The sequence below is a fragment of the Periophthalmus magnuspinnatus genome, chromosome 9, assembly GCF_009829125.3.
Source record: "Periophthalmus magnuspinnatus isolate fPerMag1 chromosome 9, fPerMag1.2.pri, whole genome shotgun sequence".
Lineage (NCBI taxonomy): Eukaryota > Metazoa > Chordata > Actinopteri > Gobiiformes > Gobiidae > Periophthalmus > Periophthalmus magnuspinnatus.
The window spans coordinates 10621029-10648051 of record NC_047134.1 but is presented as its reverse complement, the minus strand read 5'-3'; the positions used below and the strand labels follow the sequence as shown (position 1 = coordinate 10648051).

Genomic DNA, 27023 nt, shown 5'->3' with positions numbered 1-27023 from the left:
ATCATTCATCGTCCTGACTGAGCATGCGTTTGCATTTCAGAGACAGGCGTTATGGATTTTATTGAGATTAAAAGACAGTTTCCATCAGTGGCGTAGCTGCGCGGTGGCCTGGCACAAGCCCGGCCCCCCCCTGTGGTCCTGTGGTCCCCCCTTCACAACCAGGCCAAGTGTGACTGAATGAAACACTGGCTTTAATAGTAAATCATTTTATTCGTACATATATTTTATTAATAAATTCACTGTAAACATTTAGGCCTATTTCTGTTTTTTTAATTCACTGCTCACCTCATGGTTTTAATTTGATTCTTTTACCCCCAAATCTAGACGGTGTTGCTAAGTTTTAGAGCAATTTATAAAATTTTTTAAATAGACATTTTTGCCTCTCGCAGCCACACAACTTCTTTTAAGAATGTGCCCAATTCTGACAAGTTTATGAGCACGATTAAACCATCAATGGACAGAGAATAAACCCTCCTTTGGTTGTTTTATTCATGAATTTAAATTGTGCTATAGCGCTCTGATATACAGTGTGATGCAGACAGGCTCCATTGTTTTATTAAAAAAACAAAAAACAAAACATGAATAGTACTGTCATCATTCAATAAATTTGTTTTGGGCATTTACGACTGAACTACTATTGTAATGTGCAGGTTTTGTGTGTGTTCTAATGGGGTTATTGTCATAGATTCAACAAATACTGTAAATAATCTGTTAAATAATTTGTTTATTATCTCTATTTATTACAAAAAACACCCAAAACAAACAGTACAATCAATAAAAGAACTGAATCTAAGAGTGCAACATCACATTTAAACTGAAAACAAGCAGCAGGCCTTAATGCAGCAGCAGTGATACTTGACCGTTCATTATTATCACGATGGAAGTGGTGAGAACAAATATGATCCAGTGTGAGCCCGTCTGCAGCTGCCCACCTCCTCTGGGACGGGGCGTAGTGTTTTTCCTCAAGTACTTTTCAGAATGAACAATATACAGCTCCAGACACCTCCTCACCTTCAACTGTTCAATCAGAGCTGGGTAACCAATCTCCACAACACTCACTGTGTCGTCATCCTCGTCCTCGGCTGTGTTACGGACCGCCATGGCTGCTGGGACCCCTGGAGTGGGCCCGTGGGTGGCCTCAAAGGGTTTTGGGGATGCACTGGTTGTTGGCAGTGTAGATGAGTGGTTTGCTGTTGCTGTTATGTTGTTGGGATGGGAGGGGGTGACTGTAGTGGTGGTGGCTGTAGTGGATGTTGTGGTAGTAGTGGGACTCTTGGTAGTAGTCGGTTTGCTCTTCTTTGGGGTGGGAAGCAGGTCTTTTCTTTTCATGCACGTGTTCATAAAGGTGTCGTAGCTCTCAGGAGGTGCCTTGTAGCTGTAGTCTCTACTGAAGTCATTGGCGTCAGTGGACCTCGCACCATATCTTTTGTACATGTAATAATTGTAGTAGTACTCCTCTTCAGGACTGTGGAAATGGAAATGTGGACGGGGAAACCTCCCAAGCCCATATCCTAGGGCCATTCCTGCCACAGCGCCCCCAGCTGCTGCCATTACTGCATTGCGGCCGAACCCTTTGGACTTCTCAGAAGGAACATAGCCCATCGCTTGGGCAGAGCGTGCAAATGGAGAGCCTCCTCCAGGAGCATAGCCACCATACCCAAAGCTGCCTCCGTAGTGTGGGCTCAGGATGTGATTATTAGGGTTTTGGTTGATGTATGTCCCTGGGTAACCACCTCCATGCCCTCCTGTTCCACCATAACTTCCATAAGTTCCGTATCCTTGTCCTGGGTACCCTCCTTGCCCTGGATACCCTCCCTGTCCTGGGTACCCTCCTTGTGCAGGATACCCTCCTTGTGCAGGGTACCCTCCCTGTCCTGGGTACCCTCCTTGTGGAGGATGCCCTCCTTGTGCCGGATACCCTCCTTGTGCAGGGTACCCTCCTTGTGCAGGATACCCTCCTTGTGCAGGGTACCCTCCTTGTGCAGGGTACCCTCCTTGTGCAGGATGCCCTCCTTGTGCAGGATACCCTCCTTGTGCAGGGTACCCTCCTTGTGCAGGGTACCCTCCTTGTCCTGGGTACCCTCCCTGTGCCGGATGCCCTGGAGCTGGCTGCTGAGGCCTTGGGTTGTAGGGACTTCCAGGTGTGTTTTGTTTATGGACGGAGCCTCTTTGGTTAAACTGATTGGAGTTTGGTTTTGGCTTTGAATTCTTATTTTTATTAAATAATTTATCAAGAAGACTCTCTTTCTTCTTGGCCTGTATAATGTGAAAGTTGACCAAGACAATGGCCAAACACAGGAAAACTGTGAGCTTCATCTTCAAACTGTGAAAATAAACAAATGATTAAAAAGAGGAATGTAGATGTGTTTAAAAGTGTTTAAATGTTTTTTAAAAGTGTTTAAATGTGTTTAAAATCGTTTAAATGTGGTTAAAAGTGTTTAAATGTGTATAAATGTGTTTAAAATTGTTTAAATGTGTTTAAAAGTGTTTAAATGTGTATAAATGTGTTTAAAAATGTTTAAATGTGTTTAAAAGTGTTTAAATGTGTCTGTTCATGTTGAATACATGAAAAGCCTTTGCAGAATCCGTGAGCCCAAAATTTGAAAAAAATAAAAAATAAAAATGAGGCTTATACAGTCCAGCCCTGTCAACAACATAAGACGAAACCATAACCCTGTCCTACACAGATCTGTCCTCACAGTGTCCTTCTGCCCTGTCTCTGTAGGTGACGCAGTTAGAACCAAAGTAGCCCAAGTGAAAAAAACAAACAAACTTAAAATAAAAAGATTTAAGCAGGCTATAACCTTGGCCTATGAGGTTGTAATGAACCTAAGAACAATGCAGGTAAAAAGTGGGATCCACTGACCTCAGTGCGCAACAACTCAACGCCAGGACCGTCCGATCAAATGGCCTCATCTATTTCTGTCACTGGATAAAAATAGTCCGCGCCCTCCACGTGGTGCCAGGAGCTATTTTGTTAATAACACTTTTTATTTTTCCTCATCTGCTTTGTTTATGCAGCGAAACTTGCCTACCTCATATAAAATAAATAAATAAAAAGTTGAGGATAATTAATTTACTACACAATTAAATGGCGTCAACTGAGACACAGCGCCATCTGGCGGCCATCTTTAAAGTTGCCTAATAATTATATTCTCGTATAATAAATATATTATATTATTATTTAAAATGAATGTGTGCAGTTTGTGCTGTTTGTGTTATGTACACCACAGTCAATATAAAATGATTTTCAACACAAAATGAGAGTTCCCAAGTCATTTTAATAGTAACTTCTGGTTTCTTCTCCAAACTTTTTCCATCCAGTTTGTAGATGTGACACGTCAGTTCATGGTGAATAAGTCTTTAACGTTTGTCAAGCCATGGTTGCAGATGACAGTGATATGACACATCTTCTTAGCTACACAGTGAATTTCAGACACCACAAAAATAAAAACATGAGCCACATTTTGTTTTAACAAATTAAATAAAATTTAGAGCCGTTATAAATTACAGGACCTGTTCACTTGTACAACTGGTCTCTTGTAGAACACCACTTTAGTTTAGGACCAGACAGTCAAAGACAGAAGTAGATAAAAAAAAAAAAAAGGGTTCACTGTGTAGCCAAGAACAATAATCACCAAAACATCCTCACAGAAACAGTCAGAAGTTGACATGAAACAAATAAAGTGCAACAAAGTTTTCGGTTACACCATCCATCGTTCAAATAAAAGACAGAAAGTAGATGATCAAAGATGGTGCTGGTTTGAAAAAACACAAGTAATGATCACTTTTTTCCTTAGGCACATACAGTATGTAAACCCAGTCTTAGACATCATGGTTATTTCAGTTTATGGCACAAAATGATAGTGCCTATGGATCAAGAGCAAAGACACGTTTGGAGCATAAGTCGCAGAGGCCAGGTCTCCAAAAGTGTGCCAAGAAAAATGAGAATGGTACATGAACAAAAACAAACTGCAAACCGCTTTTCAGGTAAACTTTCCAAAATGTCTTCAAGAGCTTAATATTTAGGTCTGTAATAGAGAGGGCAGGTCAATATCATATTTTAAACATTAACTTTTTAGTCTAAAATACCAAAAATAATAATCTAATCAGGGAATTCTTTCCCACAATAATATATCTTTATGGACAACATCAAGTATTTTCTCTTTTCTGATTTAAATATTAGCAATGTTAAAATACAATACATTACACTGTTTACAGTCAGATAAAAACCTGAATTTGTCAAAGTTTGTCAGCTCAAATTACAGTAAACGTTTACCCCAGACACCTCTTTAGGGAACGAGTGCTCTCTCAATAAAATATGAGTTTTAATCTTATAATCAAGCAGCAAGTGCCAGAATAACTAGATTCAAAGTCAATCCATATTAGAACAATACCTCCAGAGTGTAACTACAGGAGGGCTACTGTGTGCGCATGTTGAGTCACATCAGCTAAATTTGAAACATCTATTGAACTAAAAACGCTCAATAGAAATCTGGGAGTAAATTACTTTTTTCATTTCCTGAACCAGATTTTTAGATCTACAAATAAAACTATAATTACAAGAGAAAACTTGAAAAATTCAAGAGACAATGACCTTTGCATAGCAAACTGTACAGAGGAGCTGCTGCAATGTAAGAGGCATTAATTTACAGAGTATTTACAAATGTACACAAAGTGGAGTGAGAGCCAGCTGGGCCGTAGAGAGAGGGCTGTTCATGATATCAAATCAACTGCACTGATGGTTCTCCTTTTGAGACTCTACAGAAAAAAGCGACAGAATGGAGTGCATGGAGTAGCTCAAATGAGGGATTCATTTACCCCTTCACAAGCCTCTATGGTGAAATAAGCGCAACAAAGCCACAGGATCCTGTCCTACTAAAGAGGAGCGTTTACTCAAACTATTTAGGGATGGACTGATGTGCGCTGCCTGTGACTAGTCCATTTCTGTATCACTCCCTCTCTCGGGCAGAGGCTTTGAGTCTTCTTCAAACACCATTGGCGCTCATCTTGCTCTTGTGAGACAATTCGGTTGCCGCTTTTGCCTGAAACAAAAGACGCAACTTAGCAAAACGTCACTGGCTGGACACTGACGTGCACACAGTGCAGACTAAAGTAAAAATATTCCACATTTTTACTGAATGTTCTTTAAACTGAGATTAGCTGATCATGTGATAAAGATGAAAGCCACAATCCCTGTTTTTGATGGTAACACGGGTTCAATGGATGATGTAACTAACAGAGAAAAGACGAGGCTCAAAAAGAAAAGAAAATTAAGTGAAGCTTTCGGGAGAGTAAAAAAATGAAAGAATAAAAAATGTGAAACATTCTCACCTGAAGGACTTCAGCCGGAGTGAGAGGTTTATCAGACAAGGCAGGGGCCTTATCTCTCATCTCTTCCACCTGAAAACAGCACAGTGATTAGAATAATAACAAAAGAGAGAGGAAAAGAAAGTGAGATTATACTGACTGGTCTGTCTTTAATAATGAGAGCAGGGTCCTTAAGAACGTCTGCACTGGCTGAAGATGTGTTTGTCTCGGTCTTATCCACAGGAGGTGGAGGGTTAGTCTTCTGTAGATAGGAAAAACAATACAATTATAGAACCATCACTGTTGAGGTTGTCTTTTCTTTTGGTCTGTATTTATAATGCTGTATACTTGCAAAAGTGCAATTTATACCTCGAGTTTGGGAACAGGGGGGATGACTGGAGCCTTTGGTTTGAGATCTGTCAGGTACATGGCTCTTGACAGCAATAGAAGTGAAGGAGGGACATTCTCTTTCAGATGCAGATCCAACCACTGACAAAGACAGAAATGTGTTATTTCATATACTGCAACCAGACAATCTGGTATTGTATTGCTCAATTTGAACAGCCAGCTATGTTTTTTATTTTCTATTTTATTTTTCAGCATTTCTGGAGAGGCTGTGATGGTACAAGATATTATTTTTGGTAATGACCTTCATTTTTTCCTTTAAAGACATGTTTTCATAATAGATGAAACAAAAAGTGTAAATTTCTGTACCAATTCATACACCATACTCTCCCCTTTAAATGATCGACTGTGTTCACTTGTTCTTACCTGCTGCATTTGTTGTCGGAGCTGATCAGTGGTGAGACCCAAAGACCTCATCCCACGACTACGACATGCAGCCTGGAGCTCTGACACACTCATGGCTGCTACACCCTCTGCAGCAATCATCTGACAAAAGACAGAAAAACACCATAAATAAAGTTTGTCAATGATACTTAACTTAAGGCATCTTCAAAAACTAAGAATTTAAATCCTGACCTCGTCATCTGCCTTGATAGTTCTCAGTTGCATCATTAACTGAAAACGTAGCAAGTTGTTGGTGCCTATGGGCTGTAGCTCCAGCAGTTTGCACAAAGCGACCAGCTGGGGGCGCTCCAGATGCTCCAGTGTCAGCTCATCCTCAAACAGTTTGGAAAACTTTACAATGTCCTTAGTCGTTGGCTGCTCACCAGTGACTCGTACCTGTGAAACAAAGCTTTAGTGAAAGAGCACACACACATAATACTGTTTATTTTAAAAGGTGCACTGTGTAACTTTTCTGTTTGCCTCCATGGAGATGATATTGCTTTGCCAAGAATGTTACACAGTATGGGATTAATTCTCCATGAAAACAAGCAGGGGACACAACCCAGATCCCACTCAGTAAGAACGCAAATACAATAGCCATAGTTAAATAAATGCTATCCATATGTTTAATGCCTCACTGTTGAACATTCCAGGCAAAGAAATAACACCTCCATGGAAACAAGCAGGTAAGCAGGTGATGGAGAAAAGAAAGGTTGCCTAGAGCACCTTTAACTTCATTACACTTACTTTCTGTACATATGTGGAGAAGCGCTGAGCCTCATCCTGCGTCTGAGCTTTGGCCTTGTTCCTTCGGGCCATTTCAGCGATCGTCTCCTGGAGGAACTTGGCCAGTTCAAGCTTTGCAGCCAAACCCTTTTTCTGCTTCTCCTCCTGCAGGAAAATACAAAATATATAAAGGAATTAACAGAAATGATCCCTTCAAAGTGTAAAACTCCTTAATTAAAGAGTACCTCAGTGATACTTATACCTATCTTTAGCAGGCTTTTGGCTAATCTCAATTACTTTTATTTTTATTTATTTAATCATAACAGATGCCAGACCACTCCATCCCCGGACCAAAGTAACTCTTTTCATAACATAACTAACATAAATATAATATGATTTTAATTCACCCATCCTTCTTCAGTTTAAGAACTGTATTGAGTTAATAAGCACAAGTGTGCACGTACATGCAGAGGGCTGACTGTATGATACGTATTTTGAGTATTAAGCAATTGACAAGAACTCTAGTGGGGTCAATGATGTATCCATGAACTATGGCTGCAATTATTAATCTGAATCATCATGACTAGTGGTCAAATATTAAAGTAAGCGTATTTTGATCATTGTCATCTTTATCTGGACCACACAGACTCTAAAATAAACTCTTGAAAAGTGGCATTATTAAATCAAAAGCAATAAATGTTTTTTGTTTATTTTTTATCAATAATACACTTTATTCATAAATATTCTCAATCTAGAAGCAGTCACCATATTATATTTGGTTAAAGTGTATTTTAAAAAACTTATTGTACAATAGAAATAACCATATGACCAGTTGACAAATCAAAAATAGTGTGATGATCTGATTCTGTGTGTAGTTCAGAGTTTGTGTAGTTCACCTTTTGTTTTTGTTTGTGTTGTTGACACTTGGTTGCTATGCCAACAAGTTGGTGTGACGGTTCTATCCGTCAGTAATTAGTCTGGTTTTGTAGACTGCTGTTGTTTTACTTTTATTTTGGCATGAGGCAGAAAATACAATCTGAAGAAAATCTGGCGCATTTCTTTACACCAGAACGCTACAATATACTTGCTGACTAGTCGACTACTAACATAATCGTTAGTTGCAGCCCAACCTTGAACATACCTTTTTGGACTCTGTCTCAAAGGTAGAGGGCAGCATCTCAGGGAAAAGCTTCAGAAAAACAGGCAGAAGAAACTCCATAAAAGGGACGATGATGAACACCATGAACGGGACCAGGCGGAACAGATCGGCACAAGTCCTCATGAGCTGCGCACACACACACAAACAGCAGATCTCTTCAATGTATCCAAAACATGTGCACTGATACACATTCACTAATGGTCAAAAATAGCACAATTACAGTATTCCTGTCATCTGCTCTTTGCACATGCAAAGAACAGATGACAGCTATGCAGTTTATCATGTTTCAAATTGGCACAGTCAAAATGTTTAATGACTTGTCTAGAGACAACAGGATATTAGATAATAAATAATACCAATAAAAACTGAGAGCTGATTTAAAAGTGCATCATGTCTTCAGCTCATCTTAGTTGACTTACCCTCCTCCTTTCCCTACGTGTGAGTATTTGTCCGTGCAGTAGTCTCCACACCATCCTTCCAGCAATGCTAATGTCAATTCCCAGTAACCGAAAGCCATTGTAGTAGTGCTTCAGTTCGTCCACAACTCTGTGGTACAGAGACTTTTTGACAAGCATCCTCTCTTGCGGTGGGGGCGCTGCAGCGACTGTGGTGGTCTGGGCAGGTGAGGCTGCAGGAGGCGAAACAATCCCAGAATCCTTTTTGGTTGTCGAAGCATCCTGAGCAGAGGCTGCAGTGGGCTTATTGTCCTCAGGTTTTATATCCTGGAGCCAGGCTCCTGAGCCGTGCAAAGAGCGAGCAAAAAGGGTTGCCCTGTGGCCAAGGCTGTTGCTGTTGGGGTAGATATAGCGGGAGTGTCTGGAAGAAACCACTCCAAACTTATGGGGCGGGTCTACATGGAGATAGGCTTTGGAAGACAGAGAGGAGCAGCTGTGTCTCTTGGACAGCAAATACGATCCCCTGTAGACAAAACAAACTGATTATATGCAATATTTAGTCTGTATGATTAAAATTTTGACAAGAAAATATTACTAATTCTTAAATACCACTGATGAATAACTGTTTACGATCAATTATATAGCTTAATGCTGTATATTATGCACAATTGACTGTTCTGAGCCTTTACAATTATGTCGTTGATTTCCTCATTAGAAACATCTGGAGTTGTGTTTTGAGTCACACATTTTTATGAGCATGCCACGAGAAATCATGTAATATTTTAATTAGCTTATTCTGAAAATGATTGTTTATAGATTTGTGAAAATAGTTGTATTTTATTCAGAGCACATTTTAGACACATCCAGAATATGCTCTTTTAAAACGAATAAAAGAATTCCCAACATTTCAGAACTAGTCTGCGAAGTGTAAATTACAGGGTTAACAGATTTTATACATACAACAGAATATTTTGTCTGAGCTCCACTGCATCCACTAAGATGCATCTCAACTTTGAAGCAAGAAACTAGTTTGGTGAGAGGTGGGCAAGTCAACTACAACAATCTTTTAAGCCCAATAGCATGAATTATCATCAACAGGTGTCAAAAAGGTGGTTTGAAAAGTCACAAGAATGTACAATGTAGGATTGCATTAAGGGTTTTAAGTTTGTATAAGAGAAGACTTCTTACATAATATTTTCTTGTGACTGCATTCAATGATTAACTAGGAAATCTGATAAGAATAAGGAAAGAGCATCACAAGTCTCTACTAAAAATACGTTCAATAATGCAAGACTGACAAGCAGCTAGTTGTCAATATTTGTTATTAATTACAGGTGATCAAAATGTTTGGGCATCTAAATTATTCTCAAACTACACAGAAGACATATACTTTTTAGTTATGCTTTACAATTTAAAATTTTGTAAGAATATAACATTTATTAGCTGTTACAACTTTTTCCCAGCCAAAAATGTGAAAAATCCATAGAACTGTAAAACTATAAAAACCTTGGTGACAGACTCAGTTCAGCTGTGAACCAAAACAAATAGTACTTGGACCAGGACTGTACACATCCACTGTACTCACATTTATTTCAAATTGAATAACAGGAGGTCTAATTAGTGGGTAGATTTAATGTTTTTTGTAAGTTGCTTCTTAATCTTTACTTAATCTTTAAGTAATCACAGTAATCCAATTATTGATTAAATAAAGTAATCAGAGTAGTGATTTGATTATTTTTAAAAGGAGTAATCAGTGTTTTGTAAACATAGTAACATGAATCCTGCCTATCTATTTTTTGTAAAGTTTCACCTCCCAACAAAAGCTCAGACAGATCACGTGTAGATGTGGTGAGTCATATGGTTAAGATTATGTAAACAAGAGCTGTCTATATTTAACGTTTATCATTGAAGACTTTTCATAAAACTAAAAATCAGGCCTTTACTATTGTCATGCTTACCTTGATCGTGTCACGGCGAAGAGCACCTGGTGACTGAAGACTGCCATTGTAAACCGCGGAACTCTGGGAAAGCACATGGAGAGAAGTGAGGGCGGAGCAGGACTCCGGTTACATTCATGAGCTGCAGCTTTAATTCAAAAGCAGCACACTCTGTCCCTCATCTATCAAACGATCAAACCTCACACACGGTATGAGGACAAAGAGAACACTGTGCTTTTAGTTAACTGACCAATGACACATTGTTTTCAAACTCTAAATACAATGTAAAGATGGTTACAGTCTTTTGTATTAGGTAACACAGCAGTAAGTTGCCATGAGTGATCCTGCGCAGACACGACAGAGACAGACAACCTGTCCACTGCTAACCGTGGACTAGTGGTGTTTCTAATATGCTGATTTTACATTGAAAAGCACATGGTGGCACTCACAGAGAATCAAAAACATTAATGTTTTAATAAGTCTTAAACTGATTCAGACTAAAGCGAAAATGAAACAGTAAAATGTATTAAATTGATACGCAATCAAACGGTTTGATTTGATTATTTAGAGACAATAAATGAACACCATAGATGTTTACAGTCCTACATGATACTTTGATTTGAGTCATCTTAATGATTAACCTGACAAAGTGCTGTCTTAAAGCAGCGCCAGGATGCTAGTTAGCATAGCTGAGGCTAACGCGAAGCTAGCCAGCGAAATGGCAGTCCACTAACCTCCAGCGTCACTGACCGAGCTGTAGCTGCTGACAGGGCGTTGCAAGACTTCGTGTGACAAAACTAATGAAACAATCCATCCACAACCTTTGGTAGAGGAAATCCGTCCCAAATATAGTAACGTATCAGAAGGTGATAAACCCATTTACGGTGGGTTTAAATGCGTTAATATTTCAGCGGTTTGTCGTGGTCTTGTCGAGCAGAGGCAGCCTCCTCTGGCGAGAGCTGCACTGTGACGTAACACGTTCAGCGTAAGCGCAGCGCGTGCGTCAAAGATCGTCTACGCACAGTACAGATTACAGAGGAGTCACTCAGAGAATTATCAAATATACTTTTATTTTGATTTGTCAAATGCGTTATAAGGAGTTTTATTGTGCAAAGTCAGAGTTGTTTGCAAACTGTCGAATAAGTTAACCGATTTAAGATCATAATAAAATGCTGCTTTACTCCCTGCGCAATTTCCAAAACTATACTATTCCCATGTTATTCATGGAGCATGGATCTATTTTAAAATCGCGGAGTAAGGAGAACGTGTGAAAAATCACAACGTGAGCGGTCTCTATATTTGCTGCTTTGTTTTACCGACCAGATCAATGAATGATATGATAAAATATATGAATTCCTAGTTGCAGGTGTGTGTGTTAGCTTGGACAGCCCTGCAGGTATCTTCTCTGGGAAAATGAAGTCTAAACACTGCACCACTTTTTTCTTCATTAGTCAAACTTACATAGGCCAAGTGAAGTGATTATATAGGTCTATGCACTCCCCCTTTCGCGCTAAACTGGAGATGCGACCATCCTGCGACCAGCCTGGGACCAGCCTGTGACCCGCCTCAGACCAGCTTCAGACCAGCTTCCAGAGAGCAGGAGGGCTGTTTTTGTTAAGACTACATTAGACTCTTGAAAAGATAATATAGCAGGAATAAAGCACATGTGGGTTGCTGAAAAACCACATTGTAAAGCTTTTCGAGTTGCTCTGGTCCCTTACACAGAGGAAGAACCGAGCAAAGGGATTGGGCAGCGAGCAAACAGCGTAACACCCCCTCCTCCTCTCTGTAGAGAATTGCGTTAAAACCAAAACGAAAAGGAAGGCCCGCGGTTTAACTACATAAAAGGAGTATCTTCTTTTTTGTTTTCCCCTCTACAATAAGCGAGGAAAGCGTGCTGGCTGGTGTATGTGTTTAGAATGGGACACGCTGAAGGTACTGACATTTTTATTCCCCTGCATCTCTAGGCTCGGCATCAATCCGTGCTCTCTCTGCTCCTTTGGTCTTCACCTTAGCCACAAGCGTGTTTTCTACAACAACTGCTGCATGTTACTGTCCTACCACGGTCTACGAATGCATTATCTATTATACCAGCTTGTCTTTACAGTCACATTTTCACAAAAACGCCCGTGATGGTGGTTTAATCACGCTAGACAATTTGATTTAAAGGGGTAACGGCGGCCATATTGGCAGTGGAACGTTAGCCTAGCAGCGTTAGCTCCACATCATCTCCAATGTGTGCTGTACGACGTTGTAATAACAGCTACGTCCAAGTATTCCGCATTAACACACTCCATTACACATTAACTATGCAAGTGTGTTTTAAGAGCCTGTTTCCTTTACAGTAATATCGTATTTGAAGACAAGTTCTTTGATTTCAGTTAGCTGTGGTAGGCTAATAACGCAGAAAGCTAAAGGAGCATTCACTGAAACATTTTGCCTGCGCAGTCGCCTCTATGTTGACTGGGCTAATACAACCGATTGTTTACCAACATTAGGTAACAAGTTATTATCTCGCAATGTGTGAGGAGTGAATGGCTGCTAATTGACACATGCCAGTTTCATCACAGTTACCCTTCTCTGCCAGCTTTGGGCACCCCCGTTTATAAGGAGCACCATTGAGTAGTCGCCATGTGTTATTTTTGTATCTGTGCTAATGAATTCTACTATAGATACACAAAAGGTCTATGCAAAACCGCATTTAATTATCTAACCATCCACTGGAAAGACCTTGCCCTCCATGAGTTCACAACACAATGAGCATTATTTCAAATCTGCAGCAAATTTACATGGGTGAACAACATATTGGTACATCCTTTTACAGATACAGATACTGATACTTTACCTAAAATAATCATGTTGATGTTTTATTGTATTTACAGGTCCAGTCAAAGAAAAAGACAGTTAAGGATGCAGGAGCTCAACAATGGATTTCTCCTTCTCTTTCATGCAAGGGATCATGGGAAATACAATTCAGCAACCCCCTCAGCTTATTGACTCGGCAAACATCAGACAGGAAGGCACCTGTGACACTGGTAGTGACCCTGGCGAGGATGGGCCCTCATATAACACTGCCCTGGATGCTGAGTTTTCCTACCCATCGTCTGCCTCAGAGGACATGCCTCAGGTTCCCAACGGCTATCCGTCTAGTTTGGGCCTTTACGAGCCACAGACCAAGTTTTCCTTGTACTCACAGTTTCCAAATGGGTCCGCGAATGGCTATGGCGCGATCCGGGGCTATGGAGAGCATGGCCTCTTACCCGGGGAGGGGACTGTCTTGAGGGGTCCTGGTCTTCAAGATAGACCCTTGTCCCCGATATCCCCTCCTCTTCCCACTCATCACTCCCATATCCACCACCAACATCAGTCTCACCATCATCACCTCCACACGCACCATGCTCCGCACTACCACACAAACCAGCCTCACATCCATCAGCACAGCTCCCCTCCACCACTGCCCTCTCAGCATCACTTGTCCCACACACCCCACATCATGAGCCATACTCTGCCCCCACCACCGCCCCTGCACCTGCCCTCATCCAGCCCACCTCCTTCCCTAGTGGACAGTACCCCCTCATCTCAACCATCCCATACACTGTCCAATGCTCCCAGTGGGGTACTAAAGAAAACCAGCTCCCCAGAGATCAAGCTGAAAATAATTAAAACTTATCAGAATGGCAAAGAGCTCTTTGAGTCAGCGTTGTGTGGAGATCTGCTCCAAGAACTACAGGTACAATATATTTATGTATGTTTTGGTGTTGATGATGATTTTTAAATGAAATGTAACTGCTTTTTAAAGGGCAAAATTGTGCATAGATGGTTATTTTTGTGAAACTATGATGTCTCACTACATTCAGTGCATACGTTCACTTTGGTACAGAAGGAGTCGCAGAAAAAGACAGCTGGTCAGATGCAGCGCAGACATGAAAGGAAAAAGGAAAAGAGGAAAAAGACTGCCAAGCTGCAGCAGCACGTTCAGCAAAATAGCTTGGACCAGTGTACAAAACAGAGCGGTACAACCAGCCAGACAGAGGACACACAACTCCTGCTCCCACAAAGAGAAGGACCCACAGCACAGTCGGGGAAGCCCCAAAAGACAGTTATCAAAGCTGAACCAAAGATGCCTAAAGCAAAGTCACAACAGGTCATTACATACAGGTTATTCCTTTATCATATTTTCATTTCATCTAATTAAAAATATCTTCTTTCAGGTTGTTAAAGTTCACCATCCTTCGGTGATCCAGGAAACGGGCTTCTGCAAGGAGTTTGTAATTGGAGACCTGGTGTGGTCCAAGGTGGGGACCTACCCCTGGTGGCCTTGTATGGTCTCATCAGATCCACAGATGAAGGTTCACACCCGCATCAACACAAGAGGTATACGGATCAGTATTAATGCATTTTAAATACTGCACAGGTGCCAGTACTGCATTTTAAGAATCTGGTGATGAACATTTATTATCTCACCTGCACCTGTTTGCTTTAAATGCTTTAAATTTACCTTAAATGGACCAGTTTTTTGTTCTGGGCGCTCATGTAAAAAAGAGTCTAGTTTAGAGTGTAGTTTAGTTGTTGATTGTAATTACTTGATATTTTTACACAGGTCACAGGGAATACCATGTCCAGTTTTTTGGGAGTGTAGCTGAACGTGCATGGATCCACGAGAAAAGGATTGTTACGTACCAGGGAAAGCAGCAATTTGATGAACTTCAAGCTGAAACGTTGCGCAAAACCACAAACCAAGTGGAGAAACAAAAGGTAAATGGATGTACAACAAGAAAATCCTTTACTTATGGCATTCTGCAATAGAGGTACATTTTTTTCATTTTTATGAACAGATATATATAGATGCACACCTTTGCCCATTTCAAGCACATGTGATTTCTGGTTATAACTAAAGATAATTGTTTATATAAATCTAATTCCAGCTCCTGAAGCCTATCCCTCAACGTGAGCGTGCACAGTGGGAGGTTGGTGTAGGCCATGCTGAAGATGCCTTTAAAATGACGCGACAAGAGAGAATTGACAACTACACTTTCATCTACGTGGACCCTGATCCTAATGAAGCACCACCCCCCAAAAAACCTAACATCAAGCCAGAAAAACGCACCAGACGCTCCAGTGGGTCAATGAATAAAAGGGAGGATGGAGGAGTCAAGTCACCGGACCGAGAGGCAGTTCCTCGCAGACTGCAGCCTCGTAGACAGTGCAGCATTTCAAATACAGACAATAACCAGTCATCAAATGATGAGAGCAGTCAAAAGGAAGAGCCAGCATCACCGAACCACAAAACCAATTCAGATGGACAAACTCAAGAAGAATCACCTCCACCTGTCAGAGCCTGGAAAACTGCAGCGGCGAGAAAATTGTTACCCCTTTCCATAACAATGAAAAGGTTAAATGTGGAAATTACAAAATGTGATTGGCCTCTTCTGCAGAAGAAAACTGTATCTTCCCCAAAAAAGGAAACTGAAAAAGAGGAGCCAGTAGAAAAAGAATTGCGACAGCCGGATCTGGGTTACTGTTCTCCAGAGGTTAGTAACAGTGAGATTTGAGTATCAATAAACCCAAGATCAAAAATGACATCATATCAAAAGGCAAACAATCATCAGTAAAATGCTTAATAAATCATTATGATTTCTATAGAAATTGCTAATGAAAAATGAAATTCTTAGTTACAAATGTCTGTCAGCAGGACAGTCAGGCTAAACCAGAGCCTAGTCCCGAGGACGAGGAGGATGAAGAGGACGGAGAAGATGCAGAGGAGGAGACTGAGGCTGATGAGAGGAGAGACTCTCCTGTCAGTCAAAGTGAGGAAGGAGGTGCCCAACCAAGCTCCTCCCCTGGATCTCCCCCCAGCAGTCCACATGGTCAGTAAAAGCTAGTGACCTCCCATATAGGTCTTTTTTATGGCTAATCCTGTTTTTTTAAATTATGAATTTTTTGTGACCAGTTTTGATCATTTCTTTGAATGTACTGACTTCACATTATTTGTTTGTGAATTAGGTTCTCAGGAGAGAAAGCTACAGAGACGGTCAGTAAGAAGCAGATCTGAGTCAGAGAGAGGCAGTGATGTTGTCCCTAAGAAGAAAACAAAAAAGGAACAGGTAATTTACTATACAAATGCAATAAATAATAATCTAATACAAATGGTAGTGATTATTATATTACGAATATAAATGTCTTTACAGGCTGAGATGGCTCCAGAGACAACTCAGAAAACTGGTTCACAAAAAGGTAGCTCTCTGCAAGCTCTCCTGTTTAAATGTATTAACATTTGAGAGTAATTACTGCTGCTAATGCTCCTCATATTGTTGTAGGAGCGAGTGAGATCTCTGATGCTTGTAAGCCCCTGAAGAAACGAAGTCGAGCGTCTACAGATGTGGAAATCACTTCTTCTCAGTACAGAGACACTTCAGATTCAGATTCTAGAGGCCTCAGTGATCCACAGGTATCACCCATCTTTCATTATAAATAAATTAATAAAAATGTGTCATGTAAAATATAAATAACATTGGCTCATTGATTCAGGGATTGTTTGGTAAGAGTCTTGATAGTCCAGCTGCAGCAGATGCTGATGCCTCAGATACTCAGTCAGTGGACTCTGGATTATCGCGTCAGGACAGCAGCACAGGAAAAAGTGACACAGTCTGCCAGGTCAGTCCTTTATTTACACAAGTTTATGGTGTTCGCAGACTGATTTAAACTTAATCTGTGCATGTCTGTGTAGATCTGTGAAGTCTATGGAGAGGGTCTTGTTGTCTGTGAAGGTGACTGCAACAAACACTTTCACTTAGAGTGCCTCGGTTTGACATCTTTACCTGAAGGCAGGTTTACCTGCTCGGAATGCAAAAGTGGTTAGTTAATTCCTGTAATCTTAACAAATGCTAATTAGATTAGATTTAAAGATGTTAAACTTAAGCATATGTATAAGATTAAATCACAATAACTTATCTATTTTCCAGGCAATCATCCTTGTTTCAGTTGTAAAACGACAGGGTCAGAGGTCACTCGTTGCTCAGTGTCTGGATGTGGCTGTTACTATCACATGGACTGTGTTCGGAAGCTGCCTGGGACCACCAACAGTCAAGAGGGAGGCTTCTGCTGCCCTCAGCACTGCTGTTCAACCTGCTGCCTGGAGAGAGACATGCAGCGAGCCACCAAAGGTACTATATACACAATGTTTACGAGGTGTTTTTTTAATTTTTTGCACATAAACACATAAGAATTATTTTCTACACAGGTCGTCTGATGCGCTGTATCCGATGTCCTATCGCCTACCACACTGGAGATAGCTGTGTGGCTGCAGGGAGTGTGGTCCTCACCCATCACATGATGATCTGCAGCAGCCACAGCAGCACCAAGAAGAACGGCCTCCTCACTTCACCTGTGAATGTGGGCTGGTGCTTTTTGTGTGACAGAGGTAAGCTATGCTGAATTACTGGGATATTTTAAAATAATACATGTTTTGAAATTGTGTAGTAGCACCTAAATACACAGGCTGTTACACTGCTCTCTACCTAAATGTCTCCCGTATCCATAAACCATTTACCTGTTAAACTAAAGTTGAGTGAACTGTCGAGCCTCTTTGTGTCAGCGATAAGTTGTTTTACCATTCTTTTGTTTGCTGAAGAGTATGAGAGGCTGTGTGTGTTCATTCCTTCTCATTTCTAATTTTTGGATACTTTTGAGTTTGACTGTGGCTCACCTCCGTCTCTTCCTGTGTGTCTTGTGTAGGGCTGTTAGTGCAAGACCTTACTGACACCATATTAAGTTCATATGCCTATAAGTCCCACTACCTTCTGACTGAGTCAAATCGTGCTGAGTTGAAATTACCTATGATTCCCTCTCCTTCGTCAGCTACCAAAAAGAATATTGGGAAAGGTAACTCAACAGTTTTCTCTTATTTGCCCCACTGGCCTGTGTTTGTTGTGCCTGCTCTTTTCAGTTTTTCTTTTTTGCTTTATGTCTGATGTGCTCCCATATTTATTTGCAAGGCAAAATACAAAAGTTTCAAAGGTTCCTTGATACTTTGATGGAACATTGGCATGATGTAAGAATGTTTTTCACTTATTCCTAATGCAATGGTCTCAAACAGTTGTGTTTTTGAAGCACAAAGACAAATTCTTAGCTTTAAAAATACCAAAAAGCTGTCATTGTTTGGCAGATAACAATGATTTGTTTAAAGTCATTCTTGCATGACACTTAATATGAAGATGATTCAAGCACTGCATTGATCTAGCTGTGAATCACGAGCTCTTGTTGGTGACAAAGTGCCAAACGCCTAGCTGTAATGATTCTTCTTTAGTAGAGAAGTCTTTCTGATGGGGGTCCTGTAATTGGCATTGCTCTGTCAGTAGCATTGGTCTGGTTCTGCTTGTCTGCTTTGTGGAGCTTATTGCAGCTAGAAGTGCTTTGCTTCGTTGCCTCGTACCAGGCCTTGTTTGTTGTCCAATCCCACTCCCTTTATCACAGCAAAGCTTTTTCCTTGCCTTTTTTCAAGATATTTGGTAACTGCTTTCAAAGCTTTGACCTGCCTTGGATGGAACTTGTTTAATCATTTCTTATATGACAAGTTAACAATGGGTCACAATGCAATGGAACAGTCACTAATATGACCAAAATGAAAATCAATTTTTTTCCTTTTTGATTCCATACAAGCAGGTCTGTGTAGAATATGTGATGGACATAATTGCATGTCTGCTTTTTGGCAATAATTTGTTATTCCTATTTTAACCTCTGGCTTTATCCCTGTGCTGCTGCATGAACCCGTAGACTGGCCTCACTACAGTGCTCTGAATCTGATTGTCAGACATATACTGTATTTCTGTTGTACACAATAAGGCTTTTTCAGCTCTGCGGGCCTACCATGCAGCAAAGCTGTTTACAGAAACTGTCAACGTGTCCGTCTGTTCATTGCAGCAAACGCCCAAACGTTGAATGCACAATTTAAACACCTTTATTGTTTTTCAGCATTGTCATGTCTGCAAATAAGATTCAGAGGATTTTATGTATTAGGTGCATTGCCTAATCATGCACTCCTTTCTTTGCATTTCCTTTCCCCACCATGCATGCACATGTGCACACACACATACACAATCTTGTGCACATACACACATACACACACACACACATATATATTAACACACTCACACAACTGTAGGGGGCAAGTTGCTGTGCTGTGACTCTTGCCCGGCCTCCTTCCACCCGGAGTGTTTGGAGATGGAGCTACCAGACGGGCCGTGGTCTTGCAGTGACTGCAAAGCCGGGAGGAAACCTCATTACAAACAAATTGTGTGGGTCAAACTGGGTAATTACAGGTAAGTACATTTTTACCAGATACATAAAATATTATTAGATCTGTCAGTTTTTGCTATGTTAATATCAATATAATTTGTTTTCATGATTTATATTAACTGTTATTTATTCATATTTATGAATTGTTTGTGCTAAAACAAAAGTCTTTAATTTATTCCAGGTGGTGGCCAGCTGAGATTTGCAATCCTCGCTTGGTGCCATCAAACATTCAGAGCCTTCGACATGACATTGGTGACTTTCCAGTCTTCTTCTTTGGCTCTCACGACTACTACTGGATCAATCAGGGACGTGTGTTTCCTTATGTAGATAATGATAAGAACTTTGTCACTGGTCAAATTAATGTCAACAAAACATTTAAAAAAGGTAATGCTACCATTTAGCTTGAGACACATGAGTTTTATTATACTGTACCTATAAATCATAATTTCTCTGTTCTTCAGCTCTTGAAGAAGCAGCACGGAGGTTTCAAGAACTTAAGGCTCAAAGAGAGAGTAGAGAGGCCTTAGAACAGGAACGCCACTCTCGCAAACCCCCACCATACAAGTTTATTAAGGTATAATAGAATTTAATGTAGAATTAGTAGAGGAAGCTAGTAGTACATTTAATGTACTATATTTAACATAAAAAATCACATTCTTATGTTTTAGTCCAACAAACCAGTGGGCAAAGTCCAGATGCACGTAGCAGATTTATCGGAAGTCCCCCGGTGTAACTGCAGGCCCACAGATGAGCACCCATGTGGCCTGGACTCTCAGTGTCTGAACCGTATGCTGCAGTACGAGTGCCACCCACAGGTCAGTGTCTGTAATGGAGCAATATTCTCATCATGAAGCCAGGCTAAAGCTAAGCTAACTAACCCTGATGTGTTTATACAGGTTTGCCCTGCAGGTGAGAGCTGTGAGAATCAGTGCTTCTCTAAGCGTCTGTACGCAGAGACAGAAGTGTTTAAGACCGAGGTCTGCGGCTGGGGCCTACGAACCAATCAGATGCTGAGAAAGGTGTGATTTACCATGGTTTATTTTATTCTTTGTATTATAAACTACAGATGTAATAATAATAATTATAATTATTATCATTATTATCATTATTATTATTATTATCATTATTATTATTATTATCATTATTATATATAAAGCTACATGAAAGCAATGTAGATATATACTTAACTTTTATTATATTTTATTTTTCAGTATGCCTTGTATTGGAGGTCAGTTAATGTAATTTAGAATTAGAATGTAAATCCCATTTACAATAATGTATGTAGTTTGTAGCTCTTCTTTAGCTGATCAGTTTTTCTTGTAGGATTTTGGTATTTTCGTGTATAGCTATAATGAATACTGTCTCCTGTTTCCGGCTTGTGCACAGGGTGACTTTGTGACTGAATATGTCGGCGAAGTAATTGACTCTGAGGAATGCCAACAGCGAATCAAACAGGCTCATGAAAATCATGTGACCAACTTCTACATGCTCACTCTTACAAAGGTAAACCACAGTCTCCCAGGATGATGTGTTTATATAGATGTTTTGTCCATTTTAAAACAATGAATGAATGTGTGAGTGATAATTGTACTGATAAAACTACTTCTAATGCAACCTATAAACATGAGAAAGCCAAAGCTTATGGGATTTAAATATTATTAGGTAATTTATTAGGTAATATAATTTCATTTTTTGTAACTTTTTTATTCTTTCTGATGGATTATTTGAAACTAAATGTTTTTGTATGTTTATTTTATTTGTGCTACAGGATCGTGTTATCGATGCTGGCCCAAAAGGAAATTCGTCTCGCTTTATGAACCACAGCTGCAGCCCGAACTGTGAAACTCAGAAATGGACAGTAAACGGAGATGTGCACATTGGGCTCTTTGCTCTTTGTGATATTGAAGCTGGTGAGTAAAGTCCTTTGCTACTGAGTCATATTTGTACTCTTCAAATGTTGTAGATGTGTAACGCTCTGCCTGATGTGTCTGCAGGAACAGAGCTGACATTCAACTACAACTTGCACTGTGTCGGGAACAGGAGGACATCATGTAACTGTGGATCAGACAACTGTTCTGGATACCTCGGGGTTCAGCCAACAGTGAGAGCCATTTAACATTACTGTACACTTGTTAAAGGGGCACTGTGTAACTTTTCTGGGGGAGAATCTGCCACCCGCTTGTCTCCATGAAGATGTTGTGACACTGCAGATGTTTTTATTGCTCAAAAATACCATTACAAAGAAGCATTCATCAACTCTCCATAGAACTGACCTGTAATAAGGCCTAGTGGTGTCATATGTTTGTTTCAATAGCGATACATAGGTTTAATGCCATAAACTGGAGCATTACAGGCAAATCAAAACATCTCCATCCAAAAAAGCAGGTGGTGGACTCTGCACCATAAATAGTTACATAAGGCACCTTTTAAAACATTTTTTCTGTGTAAAATAACGTGCTATATTTTGTATTTCTTCACCAGAGTGCTCTAGTTTTGGAAAAAGAGGAGAAGGCTAAAAATTCCAAGTTAAAATCCAAGAAGCGGAAGCTGAGACCTGAGGGAAAACAGTCCCACGAGTACTCGTGTTTCTGTTGTGGAGAAGCCGGGGAGCTCGTCATGTGTGATCGCAAAGACTGTCCCAAAGCTTACCATCTCCTGTGTCTCAGCCTCACCAAGCCACCATACGGTCAGAATAACACATCAGTTTCCTGTGTATGCTCATGCACAAAAAATGCAAGAAAAGATCTGAAACAGTTTAATTATAGAAACGGGTTTGTTGACTGAGCAGAGATCTGAAAAGATCCAACTTTTAAGAGCTTTTAATCATCATAGTAATTTTTCCTCAGTTTTTCTGAACATTATAGTTTTCACCTACCTCTTTTTTTTTCTTCAAATACGTCACAATTGTTTTTTTAAACTCTGTGGCTTAGTACAGTGAGCTGCAGATATCTGTATGTGTGGCCATCAGCACAGTTTCAGTAAACACTCTGTAAAGGGGCAGGTGGAAACCTGCTCTGCTCAGTCATCAAACCCGTTTCTATAATTAAATTCTTTAAGATTAATATTGCAATTTAAATGTTTAAAATAATAATCTATGTGTGCTGATAATCATAACTAATTAACAAAAAGCATAATGTCTCCTTCAACATTCAGTACTGTAATAAATATTTATTGAAAATGTGTGTGTGTGTGCAGGGCGGTGGGAGTGTCCGTGGCATGACTGCAACGTGTGTGGGTCTCCAGCCTCTTCTTTGTGTGAGTTTTGCCCTCGATCTTTCTGCCCGGAGCATGAAGCAGGGTCCCTCACAGTCTCCTCACTGGACGAGCGCCGTTGTTGCTCCAATCACAACCCTTCTAACCCCCTGAGCAGCTCCCCTAGGTCCACCCAGCACCCCCCTCTGTCCCACAGCCACACCAGAGTTAAGGAGGAGCCCAACACGGAGCCTGGCCAACATGACTCAAAGTGACTTTGATTTTCCTTATACCTCATGTAATATGTGCTCCTGCTGGCTACAACCGTCCTATCTTCCTTCCAATCTGAAGAACAGAACATCTTTTCAAACCTGTGGGCATAGTCTGGATCTGTAAACACCTTTTCGGCGCTGTGCAGAGGGCAGAGTGATTGGATTGGTGGCATGGGACCACAGCAGGCATCATTGGCGCTGTATACCTCCTCCTTTGCTATGACGTTCTCTACAGCTCACCAGTGCCCTTTGAAGGGCCCAGAATTCTACATTACATTTATTTTATATTTTTACAGCGGTGGGACATAACTTGTCAACATACCTTTTATCAACATTGAGAAAAGGGATTGGATTTAAGAAAGTTTGTTAGTTTGATCAGCTGAAAAGCCTGCCTTTCTCTGTTTCCAACATGACCAATGATCACTCCTGACACCATCTGTCTTCATGTTGAGCTTTTCTCCAAATGAAAAAAAAGTGAGGGGGAAATGCTTCAGGACCACTCTACATTCCAACTCCTGGTTTGAATATACTTATGAGTATAGATGAATATAATTATATACACTATCTATGTTTGTTAATGTTTACAGGCAGATTCTCTCACTTCATCTCAGTGAGTGGTGTATTACGTTTGTTTCGGTGTTAAGCATTACACAGACCGCCTTGTGAAAATAATCATAATAAGGTGAAATATTATGGTATATAGTGTAATGTTTTGACATTACAGAAGTTCTTGTGACTTTCATTTTGCCAGTTCCACTAGCCATTGCATACTGTACATACTGTAATTGGCTCATATTAGTGTAAAATACTTAAGGATCGGGAGGCGGAGCCTCTGTCTTTTTAAAACAAATCCTTTTCATTTCCTCCATGCATTTAACTGATACTACCATTGTAGATTGAAGGGCCCAGATAGTGAAAACTGGTGCTGTCAAAGTATTGTTAATGAGCATAAAGGATCACACAACTGATTCTGGCTGCACTAAAACTACTGCTCACATGCACTCCCATTCAGTATCTGTGTGTACTGTGACTGTTTTATTTTCCCTTCCCTTTCTAATTTGCCATACATTTCTGAATAGCACTTTCACACTGCTTGATACTGAACACCTAGATAGGTCATGCTTATACAGATATATAACATAGGTGTTTAAAATGGATACCTCTTCTTCATGTCGGGACTTAAACTGTGGTGTTACCGGTTTCTCTTGACCAGGAGCGTGGCGAGCACTAGGCGTGGTACTGAGAGAAGTGGCCTAAGCTTTTTGGGGCTGGTGGTCTGACGTGTTACAGGAAAGATAAGCCCTTGATGTTTGCAGACAGTGACTGAGGAACTTCTTTTGAACTAGGCTGGGCTTTATACAGACACAAGTCAGTATCGTGTACAAAGGCAACCTTATGTACAGTGTTTTTATCGCTCATCTGTCAAATCAAAATCTTTTGTATTTAATGCACCGTCTTTTGTACCATTTTTTCAGACACTAGTGCAGTAATCTGTCTCTTATCTCCATTAAGGTGTAAGTGACACTATTTAAAATGGTGAGTTTTACATAATCTATATGTAGTCATACAGTTCTCCGTTTTGTATAATTGGTGTAAGGACTCCACCACCATTTGGTATAAGGTGCTGCTCATGTATTTTGGTTTAATCTTTGGTATTCAAAGCAGTTCAATGTAGGAATGTAGATTTTTTTTTGTTTGATAGCAATTTGTACAATTTAGGATTCACTGTTTGACTCATCATCTGACAAACAAGTATTTGCCTTGTCAGTTAAATGGCACTATTTTGTGTCCTCTTCTGCCCTAAACCAGTGTTTTAACTGAACTGTTAAAATGTTTAGTTTTAAATTAAGAAGGGTAACAGCTTAGGAATTGAGAAATGTGCCACATATCTGAACCAATGGAAGCGCTACGGTGGAAAGAATCATAGACTACCGTGAGCAGCTACTTCGGTTTAACTTAATATTAACAAAAATGGACACTTCTGTACTAAAACAGCAACTTCAAAATATCATTTTGACTGTTCTTTACTCTTGTGTAGTTCTTTTCGCTTGGGCGAATTTTGAAGGCACTTTTATGTTACATAAAGAAATGTTGTGTTAAACAACTAAACTTGAATTTTTATTTTTTTAGAGCTGACGCCATTGCAGTCATGTTTGTGATTAGCATTTCAAAACAATGCCTCACTGGTAGCTTTAGTTTGTTTCCTTTCATTTTGATCTGCTCGAGTTCATTTATGTTTGCCATATTAAACATGCCAACATTATACTTTTGGACAAAGCTTTTGCTATACCCGACAGCCTTTTTTGTTTTGTCTGTGCACACAACTTGGTGCCAGTCTAAGGTCCAACACAGTTGATGCAACAGCAGTATTGTTATGCCTATTTTACACTTAACTTCTGTTACTGTGTTGTGAATGATTTGTTGGTTTATTATTGTTATAGTGCCCAGACCTGTTTTTGAAATAGTGCATGTTTAGTCTGATTTAAGTGTCCCTTATGCAACCTGAAGGTTTTCTAAATGCCCAAGGTTTTACTCAATTCGCATTTTTTATGGTCACTTAAAGAGCAGCCCCATTGTCAAAGCAGGGCATGTTTCAGTTCACTGTGATGTCTTTCTGTGCAATGTTCAAACCTGTCTTTACGTTTGTCATGATGTCGGCAGAGGAATAGTGTTGAAATAATAAATAAACATCTTTATAAGCACCCATCTCTTTTACTTATGGTAAAATAACTTACAGTAACTGGGATCATATTTATCTCTTGGTGTTGCTTCAATTTAAACGTGGATGAACACAAAACATGTTGCGTACGTACTGTTTAACCTGTGTTAAAGCATACTGCATATTGTTGAAATCTTGTAAATAGTTTGCATTGAACTTGCATAGGATCATGTTACTGTGCGCGTGCTCTTTTGCCTGTACAATTCTGCTTAATGTGTGTGAGTGTTGCAGCGACACTCTTTTTGTACATTACTGTCTTTTTATTTGAAGATATTGATTCTGTCTTTTTTCATTCTAAAGTGAGTTTGAAGAGTTCAGACATGCCTGAAGTTTGACTTTAATAAAGGTGTACTCTGTCTCAGTGAAACTTGTCCTGGGCCAAATTTACACCACATAACATTTTAGACAGTTATAAAACAGTATTCAATTTCTGTGTCTTTGGGAAAACAACTTTGCATCCTGGATGACTCTAGTGTAGGTTGTTCAGCTGAAAATGTATTTAATTGTAACTTCTTTGCCTAATCAACAGTTTCAGAGACATGACCTAAATTGAAGGACATTTGGAGACCTTTTAATGGCTATGCATTTGTCCATTCAAAATGTAATTGTACAAACCAATTTAAAGGTGTACTAACCAACTTTTCTGGTGGAGGGTTTGCGGCCTACTTGGCTGCATGGAGATGTTATTGCTTTGCCTGCTTAAACTTGTTTATGTCCATATTAGAGACAACCAGGTAATGCCAAAGGTATAGGCCAGATCTGTGGAGAGGTGTTTTTTTTAAGTAATATTGAGCAATACAACTGAAACTGAATACATGCAGGATAAGAAGATGTGTTTATTGTCATACTATGGAACATTTCAGACAAAGTAAGAAAATCTCCATGGAAACATGCAGGTTCTCTCCACCAGAGAAGTTCCATATTGAGCCTGGGATGCAGTTTACACTCTTCTCCAATACTTAAGATATCTCTTTGTATGAAAAATAAAGAGATCTCATTCTGGACTTGCCAGACAACGTTTAAGGCCAAACTTAAATGTGAAGTGAAACCAGTAGGGGGCGATCGTTAACTTGACGTGGCATTTCAAGACCATTTGTAAATTCACAGTGCTTGAATAAATCTTGAATAAATCACGCTTTATGTAATTGCACATCAAAACTCACATGCTCCAGTTTAGGAAAATATACAGGCATTACTTGTAGGGATAACCATATTTTGAACTAAATAAAC

The 27023-nt window shown here is 39.9% G+C and overlaps 3 protein-coding genes across 6 annotated transcripts; 1 reads left to right on the top strand and 2 right to left on the bottom strand.

Moving 5' to 3' along the window:
• Positions 1-490: 490 nt before the first annotated feature.
• Positions 491-2895, bottom strand: LOC117376067 (calcium-binding protein P-like). Its single transcript, XM_033972469.2, has 2 exons — positions 2867-2895; positions 491-2323 (listed from the first exon to the last, which is right to left on the bottom strand). Exon 2 carries the CDS (start codon positions 2314-2316, stop codon positions 835-837), a length of 1482 nt encoding a protein of 493 aa, XP_033828360.1. The 5' UTR covers positions 2317-2323; positions 2867-2895; the 3' UTR covers positions 491-834.
• Positions 2896-3846: 951 nt separating this feature from the next.
• Positions 3847-11282, bottom strand: letm2 (leucine zipper-EF-hand containing transmembrane protein 2). Its single transcript, XM_033972752.2, has 11 exons — positions 11051-11282; positions 10338-10400; positions 8404-8902; positions 7967-8110; positions 6847-6990; positions 6292-6495; positions 6082-6201; positions 5680-5799; positions 5471-5572; positions 5335-5403; positions 3847-5045 (listed from the first exon to the last, which is right to left on the bottom strand). The coding sequence occupies exons 2-11, from the start codon at positions 10382-10384 to the stop codon at positions 4989-4991; spliced, it is 1506 nt and encodes a 501-aa protein (XP_033828643.1). The 5' UTR covers positions 10385-10400; positions 11051-11282; the 3' UTR covers positions 3847-4988.
• Positions 11283-11995: 713 nt separating this feature from the next.
• Positions 11996-25776, top strand: nsd3 (nuclear receptor binding SET domain protein 3). 4 transcript variants are annotated; one of them, XM_033972748.2, is made up of 25 exons: positions 11996-12251; positions 13199-14046; positions 14197-14460; positions 14528-14690; positions 14917-15071; positions 15242-15847; positions 16009-16183; positions 16320-16420; positions 16505-16550; positions 16634-16764; positions 16845-16970; positions 17044-17170; positions 17279-17479; positions 17557-17736; positions 18051-18197; positions 19477-19633; positions 19792-19994; positions 20072-20184; positions 20279-20425; positions 20507-20629; positions 20997-21113; positions 21379-21520; positions 21605-21711; positions 22092-22296; positions 22806-25776. In XM_033972748.2, the coding sequence occupies exons 2-25, from the start codon at positions 13243-13245 to the stop codon at positions 23075-23077; spliced, it is 4812 nt and encodes a 1603-aa protein (XP_033828639.1). In that variant the 5' UTR covers positions 11996-12251; positions 13199-13242; the 3' UTR covers positions 23078-25776. The 4 variants fall into 4 exon arrangements, with proteins under 4 accessions (XP_033828639.1, XP_033828640.1, XP_033828638.1 ...); XM_033972749.2 differs by having other exon boundaries at positions 16006-16183; positions 18174-18197; XM_033972747.2 differs by having other exon boundaries at positions 16006-16183.
• Positions 25777-27023: the final 1247 nt, after the last annotated feature.